Source organism: Hipposideros armiger, unplaced genomic scaffold (assembly GCF_001890085.2).
Source record: "Hipposideros armiger isolate ML-2016 unplaced genomic scaffold, ASM189008v1 scaffold_397, whole genome shotgun sequence".
Classification (NCBI taxonomy): domain Eukaryota; kingdom Metazoa; phylum Chordata; class Mammalia; order Chiroptera; family Hipposideridae; genus Hipposideros; species Hipposideros armiger.
Genome location: NW_017731747.1, coordinates 740,348 through 764,361, shown reverse-complemented (window position 1 = coordinate 764,361; position 24,014 = coordinate 740,348). Strand labels below are relative to the sequence as shown.

General features: G+C 40.1%; 1 protein-coding gene and 2 long non-coding RNA genes across 9 annotated transcripts in view; 1 reads left to right on the top strand and 2 right to left on the bottom strand.

Moving 5' to 3' along the window:
• The window catches only part of LOC109393929 (uncharacterized), a 109,071-nt gene that overhangs the window by 9,077 nt on the left and 75,980 nt on the right, over positions 1-24,014 (bottom strand). The gene's annotated exons all lie outside the window — the stretch shown is intronic.
• CLYBL (citramalyl-CoA lyase) overlaps positions 1-24,014 on the top strand; it is a 249,089-nt gene that overhangs the window by 199,171 nt on the left and 25,904 nt on the right. For all 6 annotated transcript variants that reach the window (XR_002126355.1, XM_019663674.1, XM_019663673.1 and 3 more), the window contains exons 4-5: positions 19,346-19,534; positions 23,468-23,569. Coding sequence is in view for 5 of the 6 variants with exons in the window: in XM_019663674.1 (XP_019519219.1) it covers positions 19,346-19,534; positions 23,468-23,569 (291 nt within the window). In the remaining variant the exon portion in view is untranslated. The remainder of the gene's footprint in view (positions 1-19,345; positions 19,535-23,467; positions 23,570-24,014) is intronic.
• LOC109393930 (uncharacterized) lies at positions 5,621-21,472 on the bottom strand. The gene is made up of 4 exons (XR_002126358.1): positions 19,913-21,472; positions 15,146-15,230; positions 9,579-9,651; positions 5,621-6,506 (listed from the first exon to the last, which is right to left on the bottom strand). It is a non-coding gene; the product is annotated as an uncharacterized LOC109393930 (long non-coding RNA).

Below are 24,014 nucleotides of genomic sequence, written 5' to 3'. Positions count from 1 at the left end.
GCAGTGTCACTGGCCCTCATATGTGGGATCTGAACCGGGGCCCTCTGGTGTCCCAAGCCAGCTCTTAATCAACACGCCACTCGGCTGGCCCCCAGCTTTGTTTTTATAAGTTCATTTCTGTACCAGATCCACACTCATCATTAACCTCTCCGTTCTAGGGTATTTCAGCTCCATAGAGCAGTACTAGCAATAACATTCTGCTGTTTTATTGTACATTTACCAAACAGTTGACTATCTGTTCTTTTGGCCAGAATTCGTTGGCCTGTTCTCAGAGCTCTGTCTCAATACATCTTTTAATAACTGTTTTCCAACATAGTTTTCATTTCAAATTTAGAAATGATGTTAATCAATTTACTAGTTCACAATCGAGGGTGAACAGCTTACAATGTTTGTGACAATATTGGATTTATTTATTTCCAAATGAGTGATTTTTAAATAACAGCACATTGTGTGCTTGCTTGCTTTTCGCAATCCAATTTCAGTATCTGAGCAACTTTGCTTTGCTGGTTGACTTCCATTGGGGAAACTGAAAGCGTTTAACTTGTCCTGGTCTTGGATCTTCCCGACATTTCCACACTTCCATGGTGCCCACCACTGGGTTGTGCCACTTGTTTCTCCTTTCACATATTAAGATGATCTCTTGAAAGAGCCCACTTTAGACTCCACTGTTACCTTACTCCTATTATTTTATGTAAGCTTTTTCTTATTATTCTTTTAAAGTCAACAAATTTTGAAATCCCTACAACATGCTAGCAAGGTAGTAGAAACCAACATATAGACGGGTCATTTCAGTAAATGGTGGTAAGGAGTGACTTTGAATAGGTGTGAGCCAGTGTGTTCATATTTATATAAAAACTGAGAAATACCCTGGAAAGTAAGCTTATTGTCAGACAGACTTCTCTAATCCTTCAGTAAAGAGCTCAAGAACTCATCCCTTAAGCGGACAGGGCAAGTTGGCTATTTCCTACTTGTCACAATCAGAATTAGGAACATGGGTTTTTATAATAACATTTGATTTCTGGTAGTTATAGAAAGGGAGCAAAACATCAATAATGGCTCCATCTGAACACCAATGAAGTCCAACTACATGTGGGAGATGTTAAATCAAATCTGTTGAAGAAAAAAAAAAGGGAGGGAGAGAGGGAAATTAAGGGGGGGAAAAAGAAAGAATGCATTATATAACCATTATATGTTAATGGAAAATTTTAACATCTTGAAATACTGTCATATAGTAATTAATTACATACTTTATATTTGTTTACTCCACTGGTTCTTATCATTTAAAGGAAAAGAAGGATTAAATAAGCCCTAAATGTTGCATTATATTAGAATCTTTTTTTTTTCTGCTTTTTAGTTTCAGGTGTATATATTAGGATCTTTCAGCTGCTGCCATAGCTACATAATGGTCAGTCCAACTCCAGGGTTCAGTATTAGAAAGCCAGTTAATTACTCTCTCACTAAACTCTATATTCAACTCAGCGTTTATAAAAAATGAAGGAGATGTTTGTATCTCCCCCTGCTGAAGTTTGAGAAATTTGATGCTCAAGAGTTATTATTTATTGAGGCCCTAAACAAACACATCTAAAACCAAACTAATCATTTACAAACATATGCTCCAGAATTCCACCTGCTGTCTCTCCTAGGTCTCCTCCCTCTATTGCTGGAACACACTTCCCAACTCCCAACACACACACAGAGGGATGAGAAAGGGAATTATCCAGGACCAGCAAAAGTATCGCCAGTCAAAGCCCAAGGCTCAGAGGCTGGGAAGCAGGACTTTGTAGCAGAGCCTGTCTTTGTGCTGTTACATCCTCCCAGACAATCTTTTTGCCCCAGCTGGATGCTCTCTTCTCACCATCAGTGCCACCCTCCATGTACAGGTGATTATTCTCTCCTTTTGTGTTAATGTGTAGGCTCAGCTGCTATAATAATAAGACCCAAAGCTATAGTGGCTCAAACCAAATGAAGTTTATTTGTCTCTCCTCAGTGCAGAGGCAGGTGGATGGTCCAGGCCATAGGCACTGATCCTCCTCAGGGTCTTCCAGAAACCCACGTTGCTTCTGACTTGTTGCAATGACACCCTAACCTGCATGATGAAGCTGGCTCTGTACCATGTTTGAATTGCAGCCTGTGAGATGGGAGAAGAGAGAGTGGAAGACAAGTGGCTTCCTTAAGGGACTAAACGTTACACTCACCGTTTCTGTCCCATTCACATCCTAGCTGTGAGTGTGGCTGGGCACATGGAGGCTTTAAGAGTAGACCATGTGCCCTGCCAAAACTCAAAGAAAGAGGGGAGGATGAATGCTGGGGCCATTAGCAGTCTCTGCCACACCCCTGTGCAGCCACCTGTGATGTCTTCCCTGTTACGAGCATACACACACCACCCGGCACTGCAATTTTTCGTTTTTGTTTATGGCAAGCAGGGTAAGCCCCACCCAAACCAATCAACTCAAACAAGCCAACTATCAAGAAGAGCAAAGAAATGAATTGCTAAATACGAAAAATGGTTCATCGTATAGCTTCTTAATTGTAAATGAGGAATGGATCTCAAAAATTAAAACTGTTTTTTACTTGATATTTCTGATTTGCCCTTCTCTATATCAATTGGTTTTAAGTTCTCATACTCCCAGTGCTTTTATGTCCATTAAATGCTTTATTAATACAGTTTAAAGATGACAGGCATTATCTGTTCTTTGAGTATGCATAATTAAATATTAGAAGAATGCATTAAGGTAAATAACACATTTCAGCTAATTTTTAAAAAATTTATTGCATCTAAAATGACAAAGATCAAAAGCTTTTATATTTAAAACTAAAGAATACTCAGAACATTAGACATTTTGCATTTTTCTACCATAAAATACATACTAAGTTGAAGTATTAGACCAGCACTGTTATTATTTCTATCCAAAATGAAGTTATAAAGGTGAACATGTCTGTTATTCGAAAGAGGAGGTTCTCATGAAACAATTGACCAGAGTAGGTTTATACAGAGAATGTTGAATGTTAAAGCGAGGAAGAAACTTATAGCTCATCCTGCAGGTTTAGAAACTGAGGTCTGAAGCACCTCAAATTTTAACTCAAGAATGCCACCATTTGTGGCATATTTTCCATGGCAGACAAAAAAATGAGTTTCCAAATTGGGCTGGCTGAGTGGTGTGTTGGTTAAAAGTTGGCTTGGGACACCAGCTCTGAGCAGCAGGGCCCCAGTTCGGATCCCACATGAGGGCCAGTGATGCTGCGCCCTCTACAGCTAAGATGGTGAACAACAGCTCGAGCTGGAGCTGGGCTGGCATGAGTCACCAGCAACGGCGTAGGCTGCAGCCCCTGCTGCAGTGGGCTGCTATGAGCTACCGTGAATGGCTGGCAGCTGGTGTGAGTAGCTGGCAGCTGGCATGAGCTGCCAAGAGCCACTGTGAGCGGCCGTCCAGTGGCTGGACACCAATCTGCCTCATCCAGGAAGAGTGCAATGATAAACACCAACATGGGCCAGTGAAGCCACATCCTCCACAACTAGACTAAAGAACAAAAGGACAGCAACTTGTCTGTTTCCCTCCCCCAATTCCCCAATAAAATCTTAAAAAAAAAAAATGAGTTGCCAAAAATATCATTGTGAATACACATATTGTTGTTTAGCTTTGGAAGAAGGCTAAGACTGACTTTTCTGGAATATGGTAATCTTCCCATATTACTATAAGTTATTAAACATATAAAACTCTTAAAACCCTTTTGAAAAACTGGAAAATTGGTATTAAGAATAGCTGGATTTAAGAAGACTGCCATGAAAATCATGTTGTTTAGCACCCTGAATGGATGAAGTGTTAGCCTAACATCATAATCAACCAAAACGTTTTACCAGCCTTCTTAGGACTCACCTATGTGGCCAGCAAGCCAGATATAGTCTTCAGTCTGGGCATAACATCCAAATAAAGGACAGTGGGAGCCCTGGTTTCGAGTTTAAAAATACTACCAAAGTAGTATTTTTTGCCAAAATATATTAAGTATGGCTTAAGAAATCAGCTTAAATGCAGTCCAAACTTAAATCTGTAAAAATCATCCTCACTTCTAGACCATAACAGGAGCAGATGGACAAAGGAACAAAATGGAACACGGTCCCATTTTGTACCAACAGTATCGACCCTTTCAGATTACAGTTAAGTCATCTGCTATCTGCAACCTGTGGCTTTCTAGTGCTGCTGAGGCACTGACTCAAGATTCCAGGCTTGGGATTTCTAAGCTGGAACAAAAACATTCAGCAGATTGCTATTTGTGGGTGGTTTTTTTTTCAAACACGCAAAGGTGAGAATACACTAGCCTACGTGCCGTCCTGAAAAATTCAGCTATCTGAAGGCCACAGCAACCATAGGAGAGCAGACTCTTTAGTTATTTAAGATCCTATTTCATACAAAATGAAAGGTCTAAGATTTGGTGGACAAGGTAGTTCCAATTATCTGTGAGTAGATTGTCCCCTTTGGGGACTCTCCTTAGTGCCAAGGGACCAGCCCCCTGTGTTTTCCTTTCAATTAGGCACTGGCGACTGAACTACAAGCTACACTGCCCGTCCTCGTGTGGTTACAGTCTTGATGAGGACACTGGGCTATTGAAGAGAGATCCGGCTAGTATGAGCTCAGCACCAACCCCAAGTGAGAGGGCACCAGGAAATGGGAGCTTCCATTAGTACAGCCCTTTTTTAAAAAGCAGTTTTAGCATGCATGTCAAAATGAGCATGTTGTTGTTTTTCGTTTGTGTGTTTGTTTTTAAAAGGTCTTTTTTAAAAAAAGATGTTATTGGGGTATTGGGGAAGGGGAACAGTGTTGGAGAATCAGGGAAGGGGAACAGACAAGTTGCTGTCCTTTTGTTCTTCAGTCTAGTTGTGGAGGATGTCGCTTCACTGGTCCATGTTGGTATTATCATTGCGCTCTTCCCGGGTGAGGCAGATCAGTCAACGGCCTCTGGATGGCCGCTCATGCCAGCTCTTGGCAGCTCATGCTGGCTGCCGGCCGCTCACGCTGGCTGCCGGCCACACACAGTAGCTCATGGAAACCCACTGCAGCAGGGGCTGCAGCCTACGCCGTGGCCAGCGACTCACGGCAGCCCAGCTGCAGGTCGAGCTGTTGTTCACCATCTTAGCTGTGGAGGGCAGTGTCACTGGCCCTCATGTGGGATCCGAACCAGGGCCCTGCTGCTCTGAGCTGGCATCCCAAGCCAACTCTTTACCAATGTGCCACTGGGCCGGCCCTTGTTGTTGTTTTTTCAATCTAACATGTATCAACCACTTATGTTACACCATTGTCAATCCTCACCAATCCCTGAGTCAGGGACTTTTACTGCCCCCATTTTTCAGATAAGGAAACTGAAGCATAGTGGATTTAAGAGACTGTCCAGTCTCTTATAGAGCCCATTAGTGAGCACCATTGGGATAGGAATCTAGACTTGCTGGATCCAGAGCTAGTGTTGAGAGAGGCTGTGGGAGTTGGGATTTCATGGCCAATCCTTTGGAGCCTAAATGAGCTGCAGCCAAGCCAGCGACTCACGGCAGCCCAGCTCCAGGTTGAGTTGTTGTTCACCATCTTAGCTGTAGAGGGCGCAGCATCACTGGCCCTCATGTGGGAACTGAATCGGGGCCCTGCTGCTCAGAGCTGGCGTCCCAAGCCAGCTCTTAACCAATGCGCCATTCAGCCGGCACTCTTATGATTTCCTTTATACCATTTTCTTTTCTGTAATTTATTTTATTGTCAGAATATAATACAACATACAAAATATGTGTTAATCGACTATTTATGTTATAAGTAAGGCTTCCAGTCAACAGTAGGTTATTAATAGTGAAGTTTTTGAGGGATCAAAAACTTGGATTTTCGACTGCACTGGGGAGTGGCACCCCTAACCCCTGCATTGTTCAAGGGTCAACTATAATTCCATTTTTTTGTATATCTATGTATATATTTTGTAAATCTTTGGTTCTTATTACCTACCTATCATTAGAGGAAAACAGCATTGTGATATGACAGGGGATTTAACACGGTACTGATATCATTAAGAAGGATTTTAGTGTTCTTGAAACCAGTGTTGCAGGTGTGGTGATTTTCCCATTTCCTGAACGTCCAGAGGCCGTTCCTGGCAGAACTTCTAGCCCCTGAGACTTTCATCTTTATCTTGCATGAAGGATACAATTGGGTTCTGATGCATGGATTCTCAAAGCCGCTGAGCATCCACACAATCTGTTATGCTAAATCACACCTGGTGTCTGCAAAGAGAAGGTTCTGGCAAGCATCCTCACCACTGGGACGGAGGCCTCTGACTCCGATGCCAAAACACGGCAGTGTTGCAGAAAGCCTTCTGAGAGCCTGGCGCACGGGCACGGTAAATTAACCTGCTTGTTCTCACGTTAAATGCTTTATGAAAATTTACTGGGCGCAAAAAGAGGGAAGAAAACCCAAGTGGTTCCACGGTGAGCCTGCCTGGCATCGGTGAAGGAATGAAGCCGCCGAGAGAGTCGACGTGAAAAGCTGGCAAGAGAAAAAGGTGTAAAATGCAATGAAAATCAAGTGTGGTGCCAGCATTGCATTGTTTTACTAGCATTTTCTCAAGGAAGACAATTGTAGAAGATCTGGGGTACATGAGCTAGGTAAGATGACACAGGGCTCTGCCTCTTTCTCCACAGTACCCATTTTCAGAGAAATTGTGGCATGCTCCAGTGGACTGCAAAGAAGAACCTCCTCCCACGCAGCTTGATCCTTGGGGGGTGGGGGGGAGAAGGTGGAGGGGAGGGGGCTTTGCTGTAACCACAGTTCTCATAGGGCAGAATCTGCCTTTTTTTTTTTTTAAATAAAATGCTCTGATGGCCATCATCATCCTCCATTCTTCAGTTTTCCACATTATAGTTTCCTTTTCCTTGTTGATTTTACAATAGAATAAAATAGATAAAGAATAGGGTGGAAAAGTTCTACTTTTTAAAAATAGCTATAAATTTTCCACCTAAAAAAAAAAACAAAAACAATTTTTTTTAATTACCACATTCTTTGGGAAATAATTAGGAAGCAAGACACACAACAACAGCAAACCACGGAAAACAAATGATTAGCTCCTATAAAATGAAGGCGTGTGAGTGTCTATTTGAGCAACAGAAATCAACATATGCAAAGGCAGGACCAACTGGTAATATCATGCCGGGAGTTTGAAAATTCCTTTTAGCTTGAAAGCCTCACCTACCTTCAAAGTAGTTTGTGAGGAGAATGATCCAGTTTAGTGCACTGTAAGAAACCGTTCTTTCGGCACTATTTCTGCTATCACAGAGCTTATGCAGTTACCTGATTTCTTCATTCAGGGCTGCCAGGGAGACTAATCAACACTAAGGAATCCAAAGAAGCCTGTTTGGGCCGCTGCTGGGCCACCACCGGGTGAAGCTTTCTCCCCACAATGAGAAGCCAAGGCCCGCAGCCTGCAGCTAGCTGAAACGCCGTTAGCTGGGTTTGTTTCACTGCAAGGCCGTACCTGTGCCGTATCATTAGACATTGGCACTTCTGTCTGTACGCTTTCAGAACCTCCTGCTTATGGAGACAAGATTTTTTGTGTCAGCACCTTAGAGAAGTGTTGCGGAAGCAATTGGCGCGCAGACAGGAATCCCAGGCGGGCTGCACGGCGGGCGCAGCGCTGCACCTTCAGAACCCACTTAGTGCGGGCCAGGAGAGAAGTGGCCCGACTTGCCTCCCACGTTTAGTGATGGGCACGGAAACAAGCGTTTTCCTCCACGGAAGTGTAGAAGCTTTGGCTTTTTAAAAAACTGGTTCTTGGTATCCACATTAAAGGGGTTCATTTGGATCGTGTCTAGCAATGTGTCTCAAGGCGGCTTGAGAACTAAAGGAAGTCGTCAGCCAGACTATGTTGTGCGTGAGCATCGCAGGAAAACTGGCCAGGACAGGTGACAGGTGTGTTATCTGAGGCGTATCTGGAACCATGGCATGGCTGCCTCATTAAATTAGGAATCGACCTCTTTTTTTTTTAAAGATTTTTATTAAAATACAGCTAACATACAATATTATGTTTCAGGTGTACATCACAGTTATTCAACATTTATACCTACAGAAGTAATCGCCATGATAAGTCCAACAACCATCTGACACTGTACCACACTATCACATTATTATTGACTATATTCCCTATGCTGTACTATGAATCAACCACTCTTGATTTATCGTTTAAAAAAGAATGAAAGGCCTGCGGACCCTACCCTGTGTGGGTAATCCGTGGCACCTGTGGCAAACTAGTGTTTTCATCCTTATAACGAAGAAAGGTAGGTGCAGGGCACTTTGATGACACTGTTCCCTTTTGCTTGTTTATTTTTATTTTCCCATGCAGACTGCAACCCAGCAGGGGGCTTTTAAACCAAAACAGTTAATTACCTCCTCTAACCCAGAGAAGTTGCAAAACACAAATAGAGCGGGCTGAGAGGAAGAGGGCTGCTTTGCTTAGGGCTGTGTTTTGCACCAGGTGAGAAGGGCAGGCTGAGGGAGACCAATTAGAAGGCCCGCAGGAGGGAGGTGGGCCAGGGTCCCCACACTCCATGGTACTTGACATTTCTTTTTCAATGCATTGTACTGTGAATCCCCAGATCAGAGACCCATGTACAAACACCCATCCCAAAGATAAAATTAAGTCGCTTTGGGACGAGAGGCCCTCGCTACAAAAGTGCATGCTCCAGGGAGGGAAAAGTTGCCTCTATGGGCAGGGCAGGCTCAAGGGCAGGCTTTCGCCACTTAGGGACCTTCTCCATTCGAGGGACGTCGGGGCACGGACCTTCCTCCAGTCCAGGCCGAGGCCGCTGGCAGCTTCCATAAGGACCCTACTTTCTCAGCTGAACTGCAGTTCTTGTCCCTCACCCCCGCTGCCCTTCCCTCCCCCGGTGTAACAGGGCCTCAGCCCTTTGTTCCTAAAACATGGGCTCAGCCCTGCCTGCTTTGGAATCTCCGGTCTTTCTGTCCATCTCCTGGCACCAGCACCTTCCCTACCTGACTTCATATGTTCCGACCATCTGCCTTTTTAGTCACTTACCCTTCCTGCCTCTGATCTTTGCCCATTTTGGCTCTCTTGCTGGGTGCTGCCCTCTCCTCTGCACCTATTGAAACCTTCAACTCCGCTGCCCCCATCTCAGCCGGAAGTGCTCCCAGCTGTCTCTCAGCCCCCTGGTCCTATTGTCTGTTCCACTGATTTGAACTGTTTCACTTCCTATTCTGTGGGCCTTTCATTGCCACAACTAGATGATACATTCCTCTATTGATTTATATATTGATATACAGTGATCTCAATATCTTTCACTAACCCCCCCGGACCACACACACACGCACGCGCGCACACATACACACACACCCAGCACCTGGCATAGTGGATTGCATTTGATTGATTCCTCTCCTACTGGTTAAATGCACCAGACCAGGGCATCAGGCGGAATCTGGGGATAGTATTCAGGAAATTTTCTTTTCAGAATCATAAACAATCACAAAGAAAAGGAAACCTATCAGTTATCTAAATATTTTCAAGTATCTGAGCTGTGGCAGCAAGAAAGCCAAACACTAGCCACTCACCAGCCAGGGTCTGGTGCACAGCTGAGCGAACAGGCTGGTAGAAGTAAGCCCCTTCTTTCCACTTAAGTGTTCTCTTCCCAGGGAATTTCCATTGTATTTCGTTGAAAGATAAAGACAGAAAACACAGAATAAAAATATCATAAGCCTCCCTACCTCACACCATATTCAAATAATACATATAATATATATATATATATTATATATATATATATATATATATGTGATCAGAATATGTCAAGGGCCTAAATGTTAGAGCTAGAACTATAAAACTCTTAGAAGAAAACATAGGTGTATATCTTTGACCTTGATTAGGCAATGGTCTCAAAATGATAACAAAAGCACAAGCAACAAAAGAAAAAATAAACTGGACTTCGGCAAAATTATAACTTTTATGCCACATAGGACAACCTACAGAATGGGAGAAAATATTTGCGAATCATATATCTGATATCCAGAATATACAAAGGACACGCATAACTCAACAACAAAAAGCCCAATTTTTAAAAATGGGCAAAGGATTAGAATAGACAGTTCTCCGAAGAAAGTATACTGATGGCCAATAAGCACATGAAAAGATGATCATCATGAGTCATCAGAGAAGTGCAAATCAAATACACAATGAGACACCATGTCACATCCACTATAATGGCTATTAACAAAAACAAGCAAATAAATAAAATGGGAAATAACAAGTGTCGTCAAGGATGTAGAGAAATTGGAATTCTGGTACATTGCTGATGATATGCAAAATGATGCATTTGGCAATTCCTCAGAAAGCTAACCATGGAATTACTATACAGCCCAGCAATTCTAATCCTAGAGGTATATGCCCAGAATTAATGAAAAGAGATTCCAAGAGCGACTTGTGCGCCAATGTTCATGGCAGCATTATTCACAATAGCCAAAAGGTAGAAACAACTCAAATATCCATCAACAGATGAATGGATAAAAAAATATATAGTATTTGCATACATTGGAATATTATCAGCATGAAAAGGAATAAAATTCTGATACATGCTACAACATGAATGGACCTTAAAATATTATTATGCTAACTGAAATAAATCAGACACAGAAGGACAAATATTGTATATTTCACTAATATGAAATACCTAGAATAGACAAATTCATAGATACAGAAAGTAGATTAGTTGTTACCAGGACCAGGGTGTAGAAGGGAATGAAGAATTATTGCTTAATAGTTACAGAATTTCTGTTTGGGGTATTTTGGAAACAGATAGTGGTGATGGTTGCACAACACTGTGAATGTAATTAAGACCACTGAAAGGTACACTTAAAAATGGTTACAATGGGGCCGGCCGAGTGTCGCGTGGGTTAAGAGCTGGCTTAGGACACCAGCTCTGAGCAGCAGGGCCCTGGTTCGGATCCCACATGAGGGCCAGTGACACTGCCCTCCCCAGCTAAGATGGTGAACAACAGCTCAACCTGGAGCTGGGATGCCATGAGTTGCCGGCGACGGCATAGGCTGCAGCCCTGCTGCAGTAGGCTGCCATAAGCTACTATGTGTGGCCAGCAGCCAGCGTGATTGGCCAGCAGCCGGTGTGAGCTGCCAAGAGCCACTGTGAGTGGCCGTCCAGAGGCCGGTGAACAATCTGCCTCATCCGGGAAGAGCACAATGATAATACCAACTTGGGCCAGTGAAGCGACATCCTCCACAACTAGACTGAAGAACCAAAGAACATCAACTTGTCTGCTCCCTTTCCCCGATTCCCCAACACTGTTCCCCTCTCCCAATTCCCCAATAAAATCTTTAAAAAAATAAAATAAAAATAAAAATAAAGTCTATCTTGTTTGGTATAAGTATTGCTACCACAGGTTTAAAAAAAATGGTTACAATGGAAAATTTTATATGTATTTTACCACAGCTTTTTCAAATGGTCAAATGATTTACATAGTTCTCCAAAGAAGATATAAATATGACCAATAAGCACATGAAAAGATACTCAACATCATTAGTCCTCAGGGAAATGCAAATCAGAATTACAGTGAGCCCAGGGAGACACTCCACACCTACTGGGATGGCTATATTTTTTAAACAAAAAAGATCATAACAAGTGTTGGTGCGGATGGAGAGCAGTGGGAACCCTCATACATTGCTTGTGGGAATGTAAATTGACACAACCTCTTTGGAAACAGTTAACAGTTCCTCAAAAGATTAAGCATAAAGTTACCATATGACCCAGCAATTCCAATTTCTCCTAGGTATAGACTCAAGAGAAATAAAAACATGTCCACACAAAAACTTGTACATGAATGTTCATAACAGCCTTTTTCCTGATAGCCGAAAATGGAAACAACCCAAATGTCCACTAACTGATAATAGATAACTGCATAATAAGCAAGATGTGGTATGTCCATACAACGGAATATTGTCAATGAAAAAGAAAGTACTGACACATGCTACAGCATGATGAACCTTGAAACATTGTACTAAGTAAAAGAAACCATTCACAAAAGACCACATATTTGCATGATTCTATTTCTATGAAATGTCTAAACTAAGCAAATCTATAGAGACACAAGGTAGACTAGTGGTTGCCTAGAGCAAGGGGGAAATGTGAATTACTGCTAAAGAGTGTAGGGTTTCTTTTGGGAATGATGAAAATATTCTAAAGATTGTGGTAATGGTTGCATAACTCTGTGAATGCACTAACAACCATTGAGTTTAAACAGGTTAACCTTAAGCAGGTGTATTATGTGCTATTTGAATTTTATCTCAATAAAGCTATTAGCAAAAAAAAAAAATCACAAGTCTAAAAATAATCTCGCCCAAAATTACTTGTCATAAATAACAAGTATTGGGTTGTTGGAAAAGTCATGACGTATTTTTTTCTGTTTTTCATCCCAAAAATGTGTCATGACTTTTCCAACAACCCAATAAAATGCAGTTGAAATCATTAACTAGGTTCTAACTTTATTGTGGAAATATTCAAATATATACAAATGTAAAGAGAATAGTGTAAAGAACCCTCAGTACTCATCAATCAGCTCTAAAAATTATCAACATTTTACAGGTATTTTAAATTTTTTCCCCAAATTTTGTTACAAAATTTTCAAACATTAGAAAATTCGAAAGATTGTACAGTGAATACCCATATATACCTCTGTATTCTCCCATTAATGTTTTACTCTGCCTGCTTTATCTATCCTTCTATCCACCCATCAATGTATTTACTTTTTAAATTCATTTCAAAGTAAGTTGTAGAGAGTAGCAGTATACTTCCCCTTAAATACTCTACATGCTGCATGTCACTGATTAGAGTTCAATATTTGTTTACCATTCTCTTTGTTCTTTTGAGGTAAAATTTATATACAATGAAATGCACAAATTTTAAGTGTACATTTTGTGAATTTTGACAAAAGTATAGGCCTGTCTGATGCAAGTTAAAGCTATTGATTTACTATCTTTAAAAAATATTTTTAATTGCTCAGAGACCTTCAAAATAAATTATTTTCTTAAATTTATTATATTTTAGTGTTGTTTTTGTAGGGTTTTCTCTTTCCATTAAATCCCTGATGTCAGCAAAAATGCCAGTTACATGTTATGAGCTACCCATCCATACACATCCTAATTCTTCTTAGTTTTTTTTTTTAATGAAAGCTGATTTGGCATTTTACTATAAACCTGTGTAGCAATGTATTTTTCATAATTAACACATCAGAAAATTTTCTCTACCCAAATCTATATTTTCAGTGTAAACATTTAATATTACATGAAATGTAATAGTTTATGGGATGAATCAATAAATTCAATTTTTTACTTTTTTATTGTAAAATATATATAACGCAAAATTTACCATCCTAATCATTTTTAAGTATACTGTTCAGTGGTTATTAAGTGTACTGGTTCAGTGTATGTTCACATTGTTATGCAACCATTACCAACATCCATCCCCATAACTCTTTCCATCTTGTAAAACTGAAACTTTATACCCATTAAAAAATAACTCTCCTCCCCCCAGCTCCTGGCAACCACCATTCTATTTCTGTCTTTATGATTTTAACAAGTACCTTATATAAGAGGAATCATACAGTATTTGCCGTTTTGTGACTGGCTTATTTCACTTAGCATAATGTCTTCAAGGTTCATTCATATTGTAGCATGTGTCAGAATTTCCCTCCTTTTTAAAGTTGAATAATATTCCATTGTGTGTATGTATGTGTGTACATTTTGCTTATCCATTCTTCTGTCAATGGACACTTGGGTTGCTTCCATTTTTTTACTGACAGCCTAATAGCTATTGTGAATAATGCTACAATAAACATGGGTGCACAAATAATCTCCTTGAGATTCTGCTTTCAATTCCTTTGGGTATATACCCAGAAGTGAAATTGCTGGATCATATGGTAATTCTATGTTTAATTTTTTGAGGAACCACCATTACTATTTTCTATTGCGGCTGTACCATATTCCATTCCCACTAACAGTGCACAAGAGTTCCAATTTCTCCACAAATCCTAACAAACACTTGTTATTTTCTGGTTTTTTGTTTGTTTGTTTTTTAATAGTAGCCATCCTAATGCGTCTGAAGTGGTAGCTCATAGTTTTGATGTGCATTTCTCTAGTAATCAATGATATTGAACATCTTTTCATGTGCTTATTGGCCATTTGTATATCTTCTTTGGAGAAATGTCTATTCAAGTCCTTTGCCCATTTTTTAATTAAGTTGTTTGTTTTTTTTGTTGTTGAGGTTTAGGAGTCATGTTTACATACTGGATTTTAATATTTTATCAGATATATGATTTGCAAATATTTTCTCCCATTCTGTGAGTTACAGATTAAAAAAATTATTTTTTTAATTTTAAATTTTTACCAAGTCCAATTTGTCTGTATTTTCTCTTGTGCCTTTGGAGTTACTAATGAATGAAATTTTTAAACCCATTAACTCATAGTATGTTCAATATTGTTGTAGATTTTCTGTTTTCAAAAACAGGCAAACCAAGATTTCTTTTTCATGTGAAAACACAATAGGATAAAAAAACTCAACACTGTCCCCTTGCCTAAAGAAACACTACCAGGTTGTAATAATCAATGAGAATTTATTTGCCTTTTCCCCCAATGATTATAATAATCATTACAACCCTCTCTGATTATAACAAATTTTTATACTTTTAAAAGAAAAATACAAAAATGTAATTTACTAGTGGTGACTATTTTATGTCACAAGCACTTCTGTTTTTTAATATACATGTAGAAGAAGATGTTATATAGAAAAGGAGACCTTAAATGGAACAGTTTACTGAGAGTTTATTTTTAAAAACCATTCTGAAATTTTTCCAAAAAAATTTCATATAGCTGCTGATAGCCAGGCCGCTGCCCAAAATTTGTTCCACTCCATGCCTGTGACATCATTTTACAAATTAGATACAATGGAAACGAGATGAGATGGACAAATTCAGAAAGGACAGAATTCACTAGTGTTTTTTAATCTATGGCATGGCAATTTGCCTTTTGCAGGACGAAAATATTAATTACCCATTTTTAAAAATCACAAATGCTATGCGTCTCCCTGGAGCCTAGAAAGCCTTTCGTATTTCTTAATTACCAAATCTCGGTTCGGCCACACAGCTTCCTTTCTCATTGCTTCTGTTGCATCCAGGGTCATCTTTGCAATTTCCTCTGGAAAACGACTATACATTAACATACAAGGTTTGGGGGTGGGGGTGGGGGGTGGAAGAATGGAAAGGTGTTAATTCAGATGTTATGAAACTGTGATAATGCTATTATTTAAAGCATTTATTTGGGTCTGTTTATACTTTGTAGTTTTATAAATAAGCCCAAGGGGCTCTTCCTGGTTGTCACAATCCTCCTTGAATCTTGTATCCTGTCTGTCTCTTCCTATCCGACAGTAGAATTGATGCCGCTCTAATCCCTAGAAGTTTGGAACTAATGAACTGACTGCTGAGCTGCCGCCACGGAGCTTGGTCCCAAACTATACTGTACTTCACACTCGATTTATTCTCCAGATGGCGAGACTGTGCCGCCCTGCCGCGAGGGACCACCTCTTCCACTGGAGTGTAAAAGTGGACGGATGTTGTTTTCTTTGCAGATTTGATCATTCTGAGCTAGAAACTTGCGAAGATGATTAGTTATTAGCTTTAATGGGTGCCAATTGAACCAACTGCACGCATATTTTCTCCTTTAATTTCAGAGTCTGCAGGTCTTGGTGATGGTTGATTTATCTGCTTTCTTACGTCACCGGAGCGTGTCTCTTCCCCAGGTGATAAGAACCCACTCTCTGAAATCATAGCACGCCTTGGTTCCTGGCCCAGAGGAGTCACATAATACGGTGGCTTATGTATAAGGACAAGTTTATTAGCCGATGGTTCACTGCCCTGAGCAACCCATGGCACGAAATGTTGATTGAATGCAGGAAATTTGGTAACACCACCTTTTTTCGAACAGGAGCCTGTGAAGGTTCTGATCTGTGCCAACTTTCTCTGTGACCTCTGCAGGGCCCACCTCTGGAATCAAACATGCTACAGAACACACTATTATAATTCGTCTCTGCAAAGATCTAATGCAACTGCTGATAAAGGCCTTCATTCCACTATTCTGTCTTTTCCAGGTTGTCAGATTTTAGAGGGACAAGTTCATCCTGCATGCGAAACACTTAACCAAGGCTGTCCTGTAGTGTTAGCATGTAGAGAATGGGGTTCCTTCTAAAACTCATTTTGAGCAACCTGTTTTGCTACTAGAATGTAAGACACACACACACACACACACACACACACACACACACAGAGTCTTTTTTTTTTTTTTGAGTGGTCTCTTTTTGCTTTCATTTTCTTCGTTCTCCAGGGAACACTTCCCCATAATCTCAGCAGATCACCCGGATAGCCCTTCTGAGAAGGGTTGTCTGCCAGGCTGTGTCTTACTAATCCCCATAACAAGATGGAAATTAAAGGATGGTCAGGGCTAAACAGGAGCCAGAGAAAAACAGGATGAAAGTGTGAAAGGGAGTGAGGTGATGGAGATGAGAGAGCTATAAGAGATGTGAGAGAGAGATAGTAGTAAGAAATAAGGTACGTGCTATAGAGAGAGAAGGGAGAGAGAGAAACAGAGAGGGAGAGAAAAGAATGAACAGAATGTCTTTCTTTTCACAACTGGATAGGCTGGCCCTCTCTAGCTGAACACCCAGAACTAAACTTAATTGTTCTTAGAAACTGCCTTCCTCTCACCCAACAGATGGCATGGGTGTGTTTGCTAGCACAGTAACATATTTCACCATTAAAATACCAAAAAGAAAAAAAAATCAACATGCGTGTTGGTTGGTGTAAATCCAGTGAAGTTGTTGGATATTTTGGGATACATAGCAGAGGGATGCACACTTAGCTTATGTAAATTGCAACAAGCAACAGCCTGTTAATAGGGGTGTTGTGTGGCACTATACCTCCAAAGCCATCATCTTCTTTTTTTTTGAAAAGTACAGAACGATGAAGTGGAAAAAGCTTGGTTTTCACTGTGAGCCAGAAGGAGAAAAAAAGTGTAATAAAATGCTGAGTATTCACTGCTCATTATTACAACATGAAAAGTACTAATCAGATTATGTCTCAAGTTGGAATTAGGTACTTCATTTGCAGCCAATTTCACAAGGGCTGAATTTTACTAAGTAAACCAGAATGTGCCAACACCATGGCAATCTGACTTGAGATAAAAATCACAAACAGGTTTAAAACATGAGCTTTGAACAAACAGTCCTGTTCAAATCCAAGTGAAACAACAAAACAGCTTAGAGGTCACATTTTGTTTGACACCAATATTAAACAATTTAGGAAGCTGATGTTGCCAGGGATCTTGCATCCTTGAGCACACATGCAGATTAAAGAATGGAGATGATGATTCAAATAACTCTAATTTTAAATTGCATTTCAGCCTAAACGATCTAGTTACTTCCCTTCCATTTTGCATTCACTCTGTCCCAAGAGTCTCTTCACAAGCCTGACCTGCTATTGACAGAAATCCTGGAAGTTGAAATGTTTACAAACTGTAGCAATCCCAAATTTGTAGTTGTGCGGGCTACATGGAACATAACACATTTTAGGTTCTCTGAGGCTGTGGATCTAAATACACACACTGCCAAGGAGCTGGAAGCATTTTCTCTTGCCAGCTCTAGACGGCCTTAGAACCACGATATTGAGCTAACTTCTGCTTTTCACCTTCAGGACTTGTGTATTTAGTGGATTTAACAAGAGGGCACGGTAAAGAGAGTAATGGATGAGTGTGATAGCTGTGGAATGGCCCACAGCATTGCGTGGAACCAAGCCACCATTGGCTGCACCATCCCTCCCTTTAGCGAGCATGAGCTCTCTCTTGCTTTTGTCTACGCTTGGTCTAATTATTGGCAGTTGCAGCTCTGTAAATCAGGACTCCACAGAACTGTCTTAAACTGATCCTACATACTCTGTTTCCATCTGACCTGACAACTCTAAGCTACTGTTTCCTCACACTGTTTAACTCAGACCACATTTGGAAGACTTCCCTGCTTCCACCGGGCCGGAGATCTACATCCGTCTGGTTTAAATCTACTGTCCTGGCTTGTCTTGTTGATTAGACTTAGACTCAATATTGGCTCAAATAATTCTTTGTCTCTGTTTTGGTTTGCTATTTCCCTAGATAAGTACTGCTGTTCGAATGGCTGTATATTGTTAAGACTTTTTTTCTTTTTTAAACCACAATCATCAGCAGTGAGAAGCCTTAAAGTTTTATTAGTATCATAAAAACCCTTCCCAAATGAAACTACTTTTGATACATGTTCATTCTGACAATGAGAATTTGTTGAGGGCTCTTGGCAACTTGGAGGAATTTGTTTTTGAAACTGAAATTGGCAGGAAGTAATGACCCCAAAGTGCTTTATTTCCTCAACTCCAACCCCGAACCCCTCAATGCCCTCCTTTCAATCTCTCCACTCCCTCACCTTCATCACCTCCAACTCAAAGCCAATAAATAACATGGGTTTGGTTTTATATAGTTTTCCTGGGAACAATTCACATACTGAAGCAGACTTTCAACCTTTCAGCTTTTCTTAACTGGAGCAAAGACTGTCAAATCAAAGAAAAAAAATTGTATTTGTCTACCACTTCATGAAGGTTTTTTTTTTTTTGGTGATATTATTGCTTCCCATCTGAATAAGTTGGAGCTTTTCTGTAGTGTGGAGTGTCATTTTCCTGTGAGTGCCTTCTTAATTGAATGTCAAGATTCAACTCAGTTGCAAAAAAATAAAATTTTTTAAAAAGTGAGTAAAAAGGCATGACGCATGTGGAAAAAGAAAAACAAATAATTTTTTCCCTAATGTGAATATGCTGATGGAGGAGACTGCCATTATCTGTATATTATCTAGCTTCTTATATTTATTAAATGAGAAATAGCAGGTGGAAGACTTGGAACCATACATAGTATACTTAGTAAACGCTCAATAAATGTTACCTATTAATTTGTTTGCCTTTGCAATTGGGAAGCAGTATCAATGAGCAAGCTGACCCTACTACTTAGAAGTACCCCACTATGCATTATAATGGCCATCATCTCTGTTGTAGTCATCTTGAATGAAGTGTGGAAATCAATCGCTTACCTATCAGCTTGGATGAGTTGGTTCAAATACCATTTATTGGTTGGACAGGTGATTTGTAGACATAGTAATGGTGCTCAGACTCTGAATCCACATGACAACTTCACAGATGGTTCGATTGTGTCCTCTCAATGTAAAATAAACTTAGGAGATACATTTTTTTTTCTATACTTACAGCATGAAGCTCGATTGAGAATTGTAAAAACTCTTGAAGACTTTGATCTGGGCCCAACCGAAAAGTGTGTGAGAATCAACTCAGTGTCCAGTGGTCTGGCTGAAGAAGACCTGGAGACCCTCCTGCAATCCCGGGTCCTTCCTTCCAGCCTAATGCTACCAAAAGTGGAAGGTCCTGAAGAAATCCAGTGGGTAAGTAGCTAATGCTTTGCTTTAATTCAAGACTCAGGACCAGCTAAGGAGTGGCAGAAAGGAAGGATTCGGGTGTGCTGGTTTTGAAAATGCATGTACAGAGCAGAAAGGGAATTCAGAAAAAGGAGTAAACCCAAGAGACCATGTTCTTTACACAAGGAGAACCTGGCTTTGCCCCAGGTGTTCTATGGACCAACTCTACTCTTGAAATGATGCTTCTGCTCCCTAGTCAGATTTGTGGTTTGCACAGAACAACCTCCTCAGTAGCCTTTCCAGAGCAGTCCTTGGAAAGTAACTTGCCAGAGAATTGGATCGCTTCTTCCACCCTGCCGGGCCCTAACCCTCCCCCAGAAGAGCGGTGATGTAAATGGCTCTTACCCAGGTTCGTTGGAAGCCATCATGGATTACGAAAGCACATTAGCCACAAATGAAAAACTGAACCTAGAGGAGGAGAGGTAAAGGTCACTCCTTAGGGCAAACAGAGGAATAAACAGGAAGCTTTTAACTAGTGGTTTTAATTAGCACAGATATTATTTCCTGAACAGTTCTCTAGTTGTCCTTTTTAAATTGCTGACAGGTGTGTTTGGGTTTCATGACAGACTTTTCAGCCAATAAAAACCTGGCATGTCAAATTACTTAAGAAAACTTTGAAATGCGCCTAATTATACTATGATTGTTTTAATTGTTAAAGTGGGGGGGAGGCGAGATTTTATTTAGGAGTTGCTATGATTCTGCAGATCTCTGCTGAATAAAGTAACACTCCATTGTGCCACTCCAGGGCAGAGGGCCTGTGACACGTAGATGCTGGATGCATGGTAAGCTCATGTGGACAGTGGTGATTTTGATGCCACACCTGGGATTACCTCTAAGGCCAAGGCTGCTACTGTGGCAATATGCCGAGTAGTTGTAACACCTGAGGAAACTGCTCACCTTAATGCATGTAGATAGGTTGGACCTGTGCTTTCCTCTGGCTGTGGCCACCTGCCAGATGTGGCCACTGAGCCCCAGAAATGCAGCAAGTGGAAACTGAGATGTGCTGGAAGTGTAAAATACACATGGGATTTTGAAGACTTCGTAGCAACCCCGTACCCCCACCCCCAAAAAAAGACTGCAAGTTATCTCAGTAATTTTTGATACTGATTACATGTTGAAATGATACTATTTCGGATATATTGGGTTGAATAAACATTAAATTCACCTGTTTCACTTTACTCTTTTAATGTAGCTACTAGAAAATTCAGAATTATGTATGTAGCTGCCATTAGTTTTCTGTTGGACAGCTCCCTGTTGGCGCCTTCTTGAAGGCCCGTGTTCAAGATTTCATATTTACTTTCTAAACTGGAGTTCTCCTCCCCAAGGTCACCCCTCAGAGGCTGGGAGATACTGGTTATATAGTAGGTTAATATCTTCGAGGGCTCCTACCCCATTCGAATGTGTCTTAAGTTGATTGAAATGGAATCTGAAGTCACTGATTCCTTTTGGTTTCATAGTTAATGCCTATTTATCACCATTATTACCCTCATTTGAGAGGGGAGGACCCACCCCCGCCTTGAGCTATGGCTTCTGTTCTTGGTTTTAAATCCCTGAATGTGAGGAACATAGTGAAATCTAAATAGGATTTCTAGTTAACAGAAATCTTTGGGGCTGTTTATTTTTTCCTCTCCGTTTGTATTTATGTGAAGCATAAAACCCAGAGCCTGATGCACAACTGAAAGATGGGCTTCCTTGTTTTCTTTTGTGTGAGAATCTCTTGCTGGCCTTTTGTCGCTAGTGTGGGTTCTTGTTTGACTGGCACGGCTTATTGGACTATAACAAGCGTGACTCTGCCTCCTTTGTCGTGGGACAATTCTCCCACAAATCCCGAACACTGTGCATTCTTCCAACACACTATTGGGTGTGCACTGGAATTGAAAGAATTGCTGAGCCCTGCTACTTCATCTCCTCCCCAATCTCTTTGTGATTTTTTCCCCCTTCTTTTCCTCCCCCTCAGTCCCCTCCACCTCGCTGAAATGAACACTTTACCAGGCCGGAAACATTTAATCGTCTCCTTTTGAAAAAATTAATTGAAACTTCTCCACTAGTTACCTTTTGTGTTAGTACTTAATGCAATTTTTTAAGAAAGAAGGGGAGGAGGGGAAAGAGGACGGGCTAGAATATTTAATTTTTAAATGCCTCGATTGGCTTGAAAACAAAAGGCGTTAGACATGTTCTCAGTGAGAACAGGGACTAGATTGTAAAGTGTTTACCTAGTTTTAAACGTTATGATTTTTGTAGCCGTAACTATTATCCCAAAGAATGGGGCACGTAACATTGCAAGTTTTGTTTTTTTTTAATGAGAAAAAAAAAATTCCTCCACTGCACATGTGACACCAAAACCACTAATATTTCACTACCTACTTTCCAGCTTAAATGTGACATAAATTATGTTTTATTTTCATTTACATGGGATACTATACATTTGTCCCCTGAAATTGTAGCCTTCTCATTTTTCTTGCTATTTTGGTTGAGTTATGCCTTCCCTTGCAAACTTACTAAGGAGGTGATGATGATGGTGTGGAGGAAGGGAGGGGGCAGTGGGAACAACTGGGAATAATTCTTCATTACTGAAAGCTGTGATTTATTTTAGCCTAATTGTAAAGTTACTGCAAATTGCTCAAAAGCTTTTTAAAGATCCCAGTGATTAGATTTTTTAGAGGGGGGGGGTGCTGCACAGGCAAGGAGGGGGCAGCTAAAAGGGGAAATAACACCTCTAATCCTGCTTCTGGTAAATAGGCTGCCAGCTTTTAAAATGAGTTTCCTTTCTATTAGTCAGAATATTATGCTAAGCCTTAAGCATTAGTTTTTTTATGTTGCCATAGCAGCCCTATTCCTGCAGGGTGGTGACCTGCGATGATTACAGTACAAAGCTTATAGGGTCTTGAAACCCCCTTTGAAGATGAAAAGTCTTTGATGGTTTATATTTATGCAAATCTCTTAGATATGATTTACCCAACTGAGACTGAATGGAGAGATGATTAAAATTCCCTTTTCCTTTGATATCCATTAATGGCTGAATATTCCTTAAATTTAAAATGGATATATATGTTTTCATCTTTATTTACAAAAATATCTTTGTCGTACCTGTGTTTTTTGGGGGTTTTTTTTATCTCCCCTCATCTTGTTAGATCTAGATAGACATAATAGATTTACAATTTAGAGTGTGGTGGGGTTTTTTTTCCTTTTGAAAAGGGGGGGGCAGAATCTGTGCAAGAGCTTTTGTATGTTTCCAGATGATAGATTTTGGAATTTGGGCTACCCCACTGGCAGCACAGAGCTCGCTGTGAACTGGTCTCATGGAAAAAATTGGCGAGCTTTGGTCTTCAAAGAATTAAACTTCCTTTTTAAGGTCTTCCTAGGTAAGCTAAAAAATTATGAAGAAAAACCTTCTGAACAAAGGGTAATGGTACTATAATGAATAATATGGATTCCACGAAGAAGGCTGCCGAACAGTTACACTGATGTCAGTGCTGGGTATGAAACAAAAACAGAATGGTAGGAAGGGCAAAACTGTATTGTTTTAGGGGCCTACCACTTGCATTTTAAGAAGTGAGGGCGAGGGATCTTAAGTAAATACGGTTTCAAGGAAAGCATTTAAACTCAAGAATCTCTCCTTCCAATTCTAACTTCTAGGCCTCAAATCACTCTGTTAGAAAAAAACAACAAAAAAAATACTTACAATGCTTGGGGTTTTACTATTTAGTTTTGTGAGAACTTTCTTACCTTTTTTCTTTGGTCTTTCCTCTTTTTTTTTTTTTTTTTTAATTCTTTTGTGTGGATGAAAGAGGCTGGGATATTACTTCCTCAGGTCAAAGACTTAAATACTGCTTCAACGTCTACATTTCAGTGGTTGTACATTTTTGCCCCACTAATCACCTATGACACTTTTGATTTTAGTTTTCAGACAAATTTTCATTCTACTTAAAAGGCCGAAAACTTGAACAACCTTTGAATTTAATCCCTTTTGTGGAAACTGCAATGGGTTTACTCAATTTTAAGGTAAGAAAACCATCATGTGGCTAAGAAGTTAGTATTTTATTTATTATCTAAAGAGAACTTTTGTTTTCAATGTGAACATCTACTTAAAATATTTTTCTAGAAAGATTTATCAGCAAAGTAAACCTCGAGCACAATGTGTTATCTGTAATTATCCAAAACCAGGTTGAGAGCATCTTAGAAAACAAAGAAATTGGCTAAATAGCAAGGAGAAACTTCCCAGTCCTAAGTTTTTAAATGAAATATTTATAGATTCCTAGCAATAATTTTAATTAAATAATCACTATGTTAATATATGCTTTGAATTGTTACATTTATAGACTAAATGTGCATGAAAATGTATTTTGTCACCCTTATGAATTAACTTTCAATTATTCTTTTGTAACAATTGCCTTTTATTGGAAAATTTTCTGGCCTCTTGGTAGCAACATTATCCATAATGTCTAGT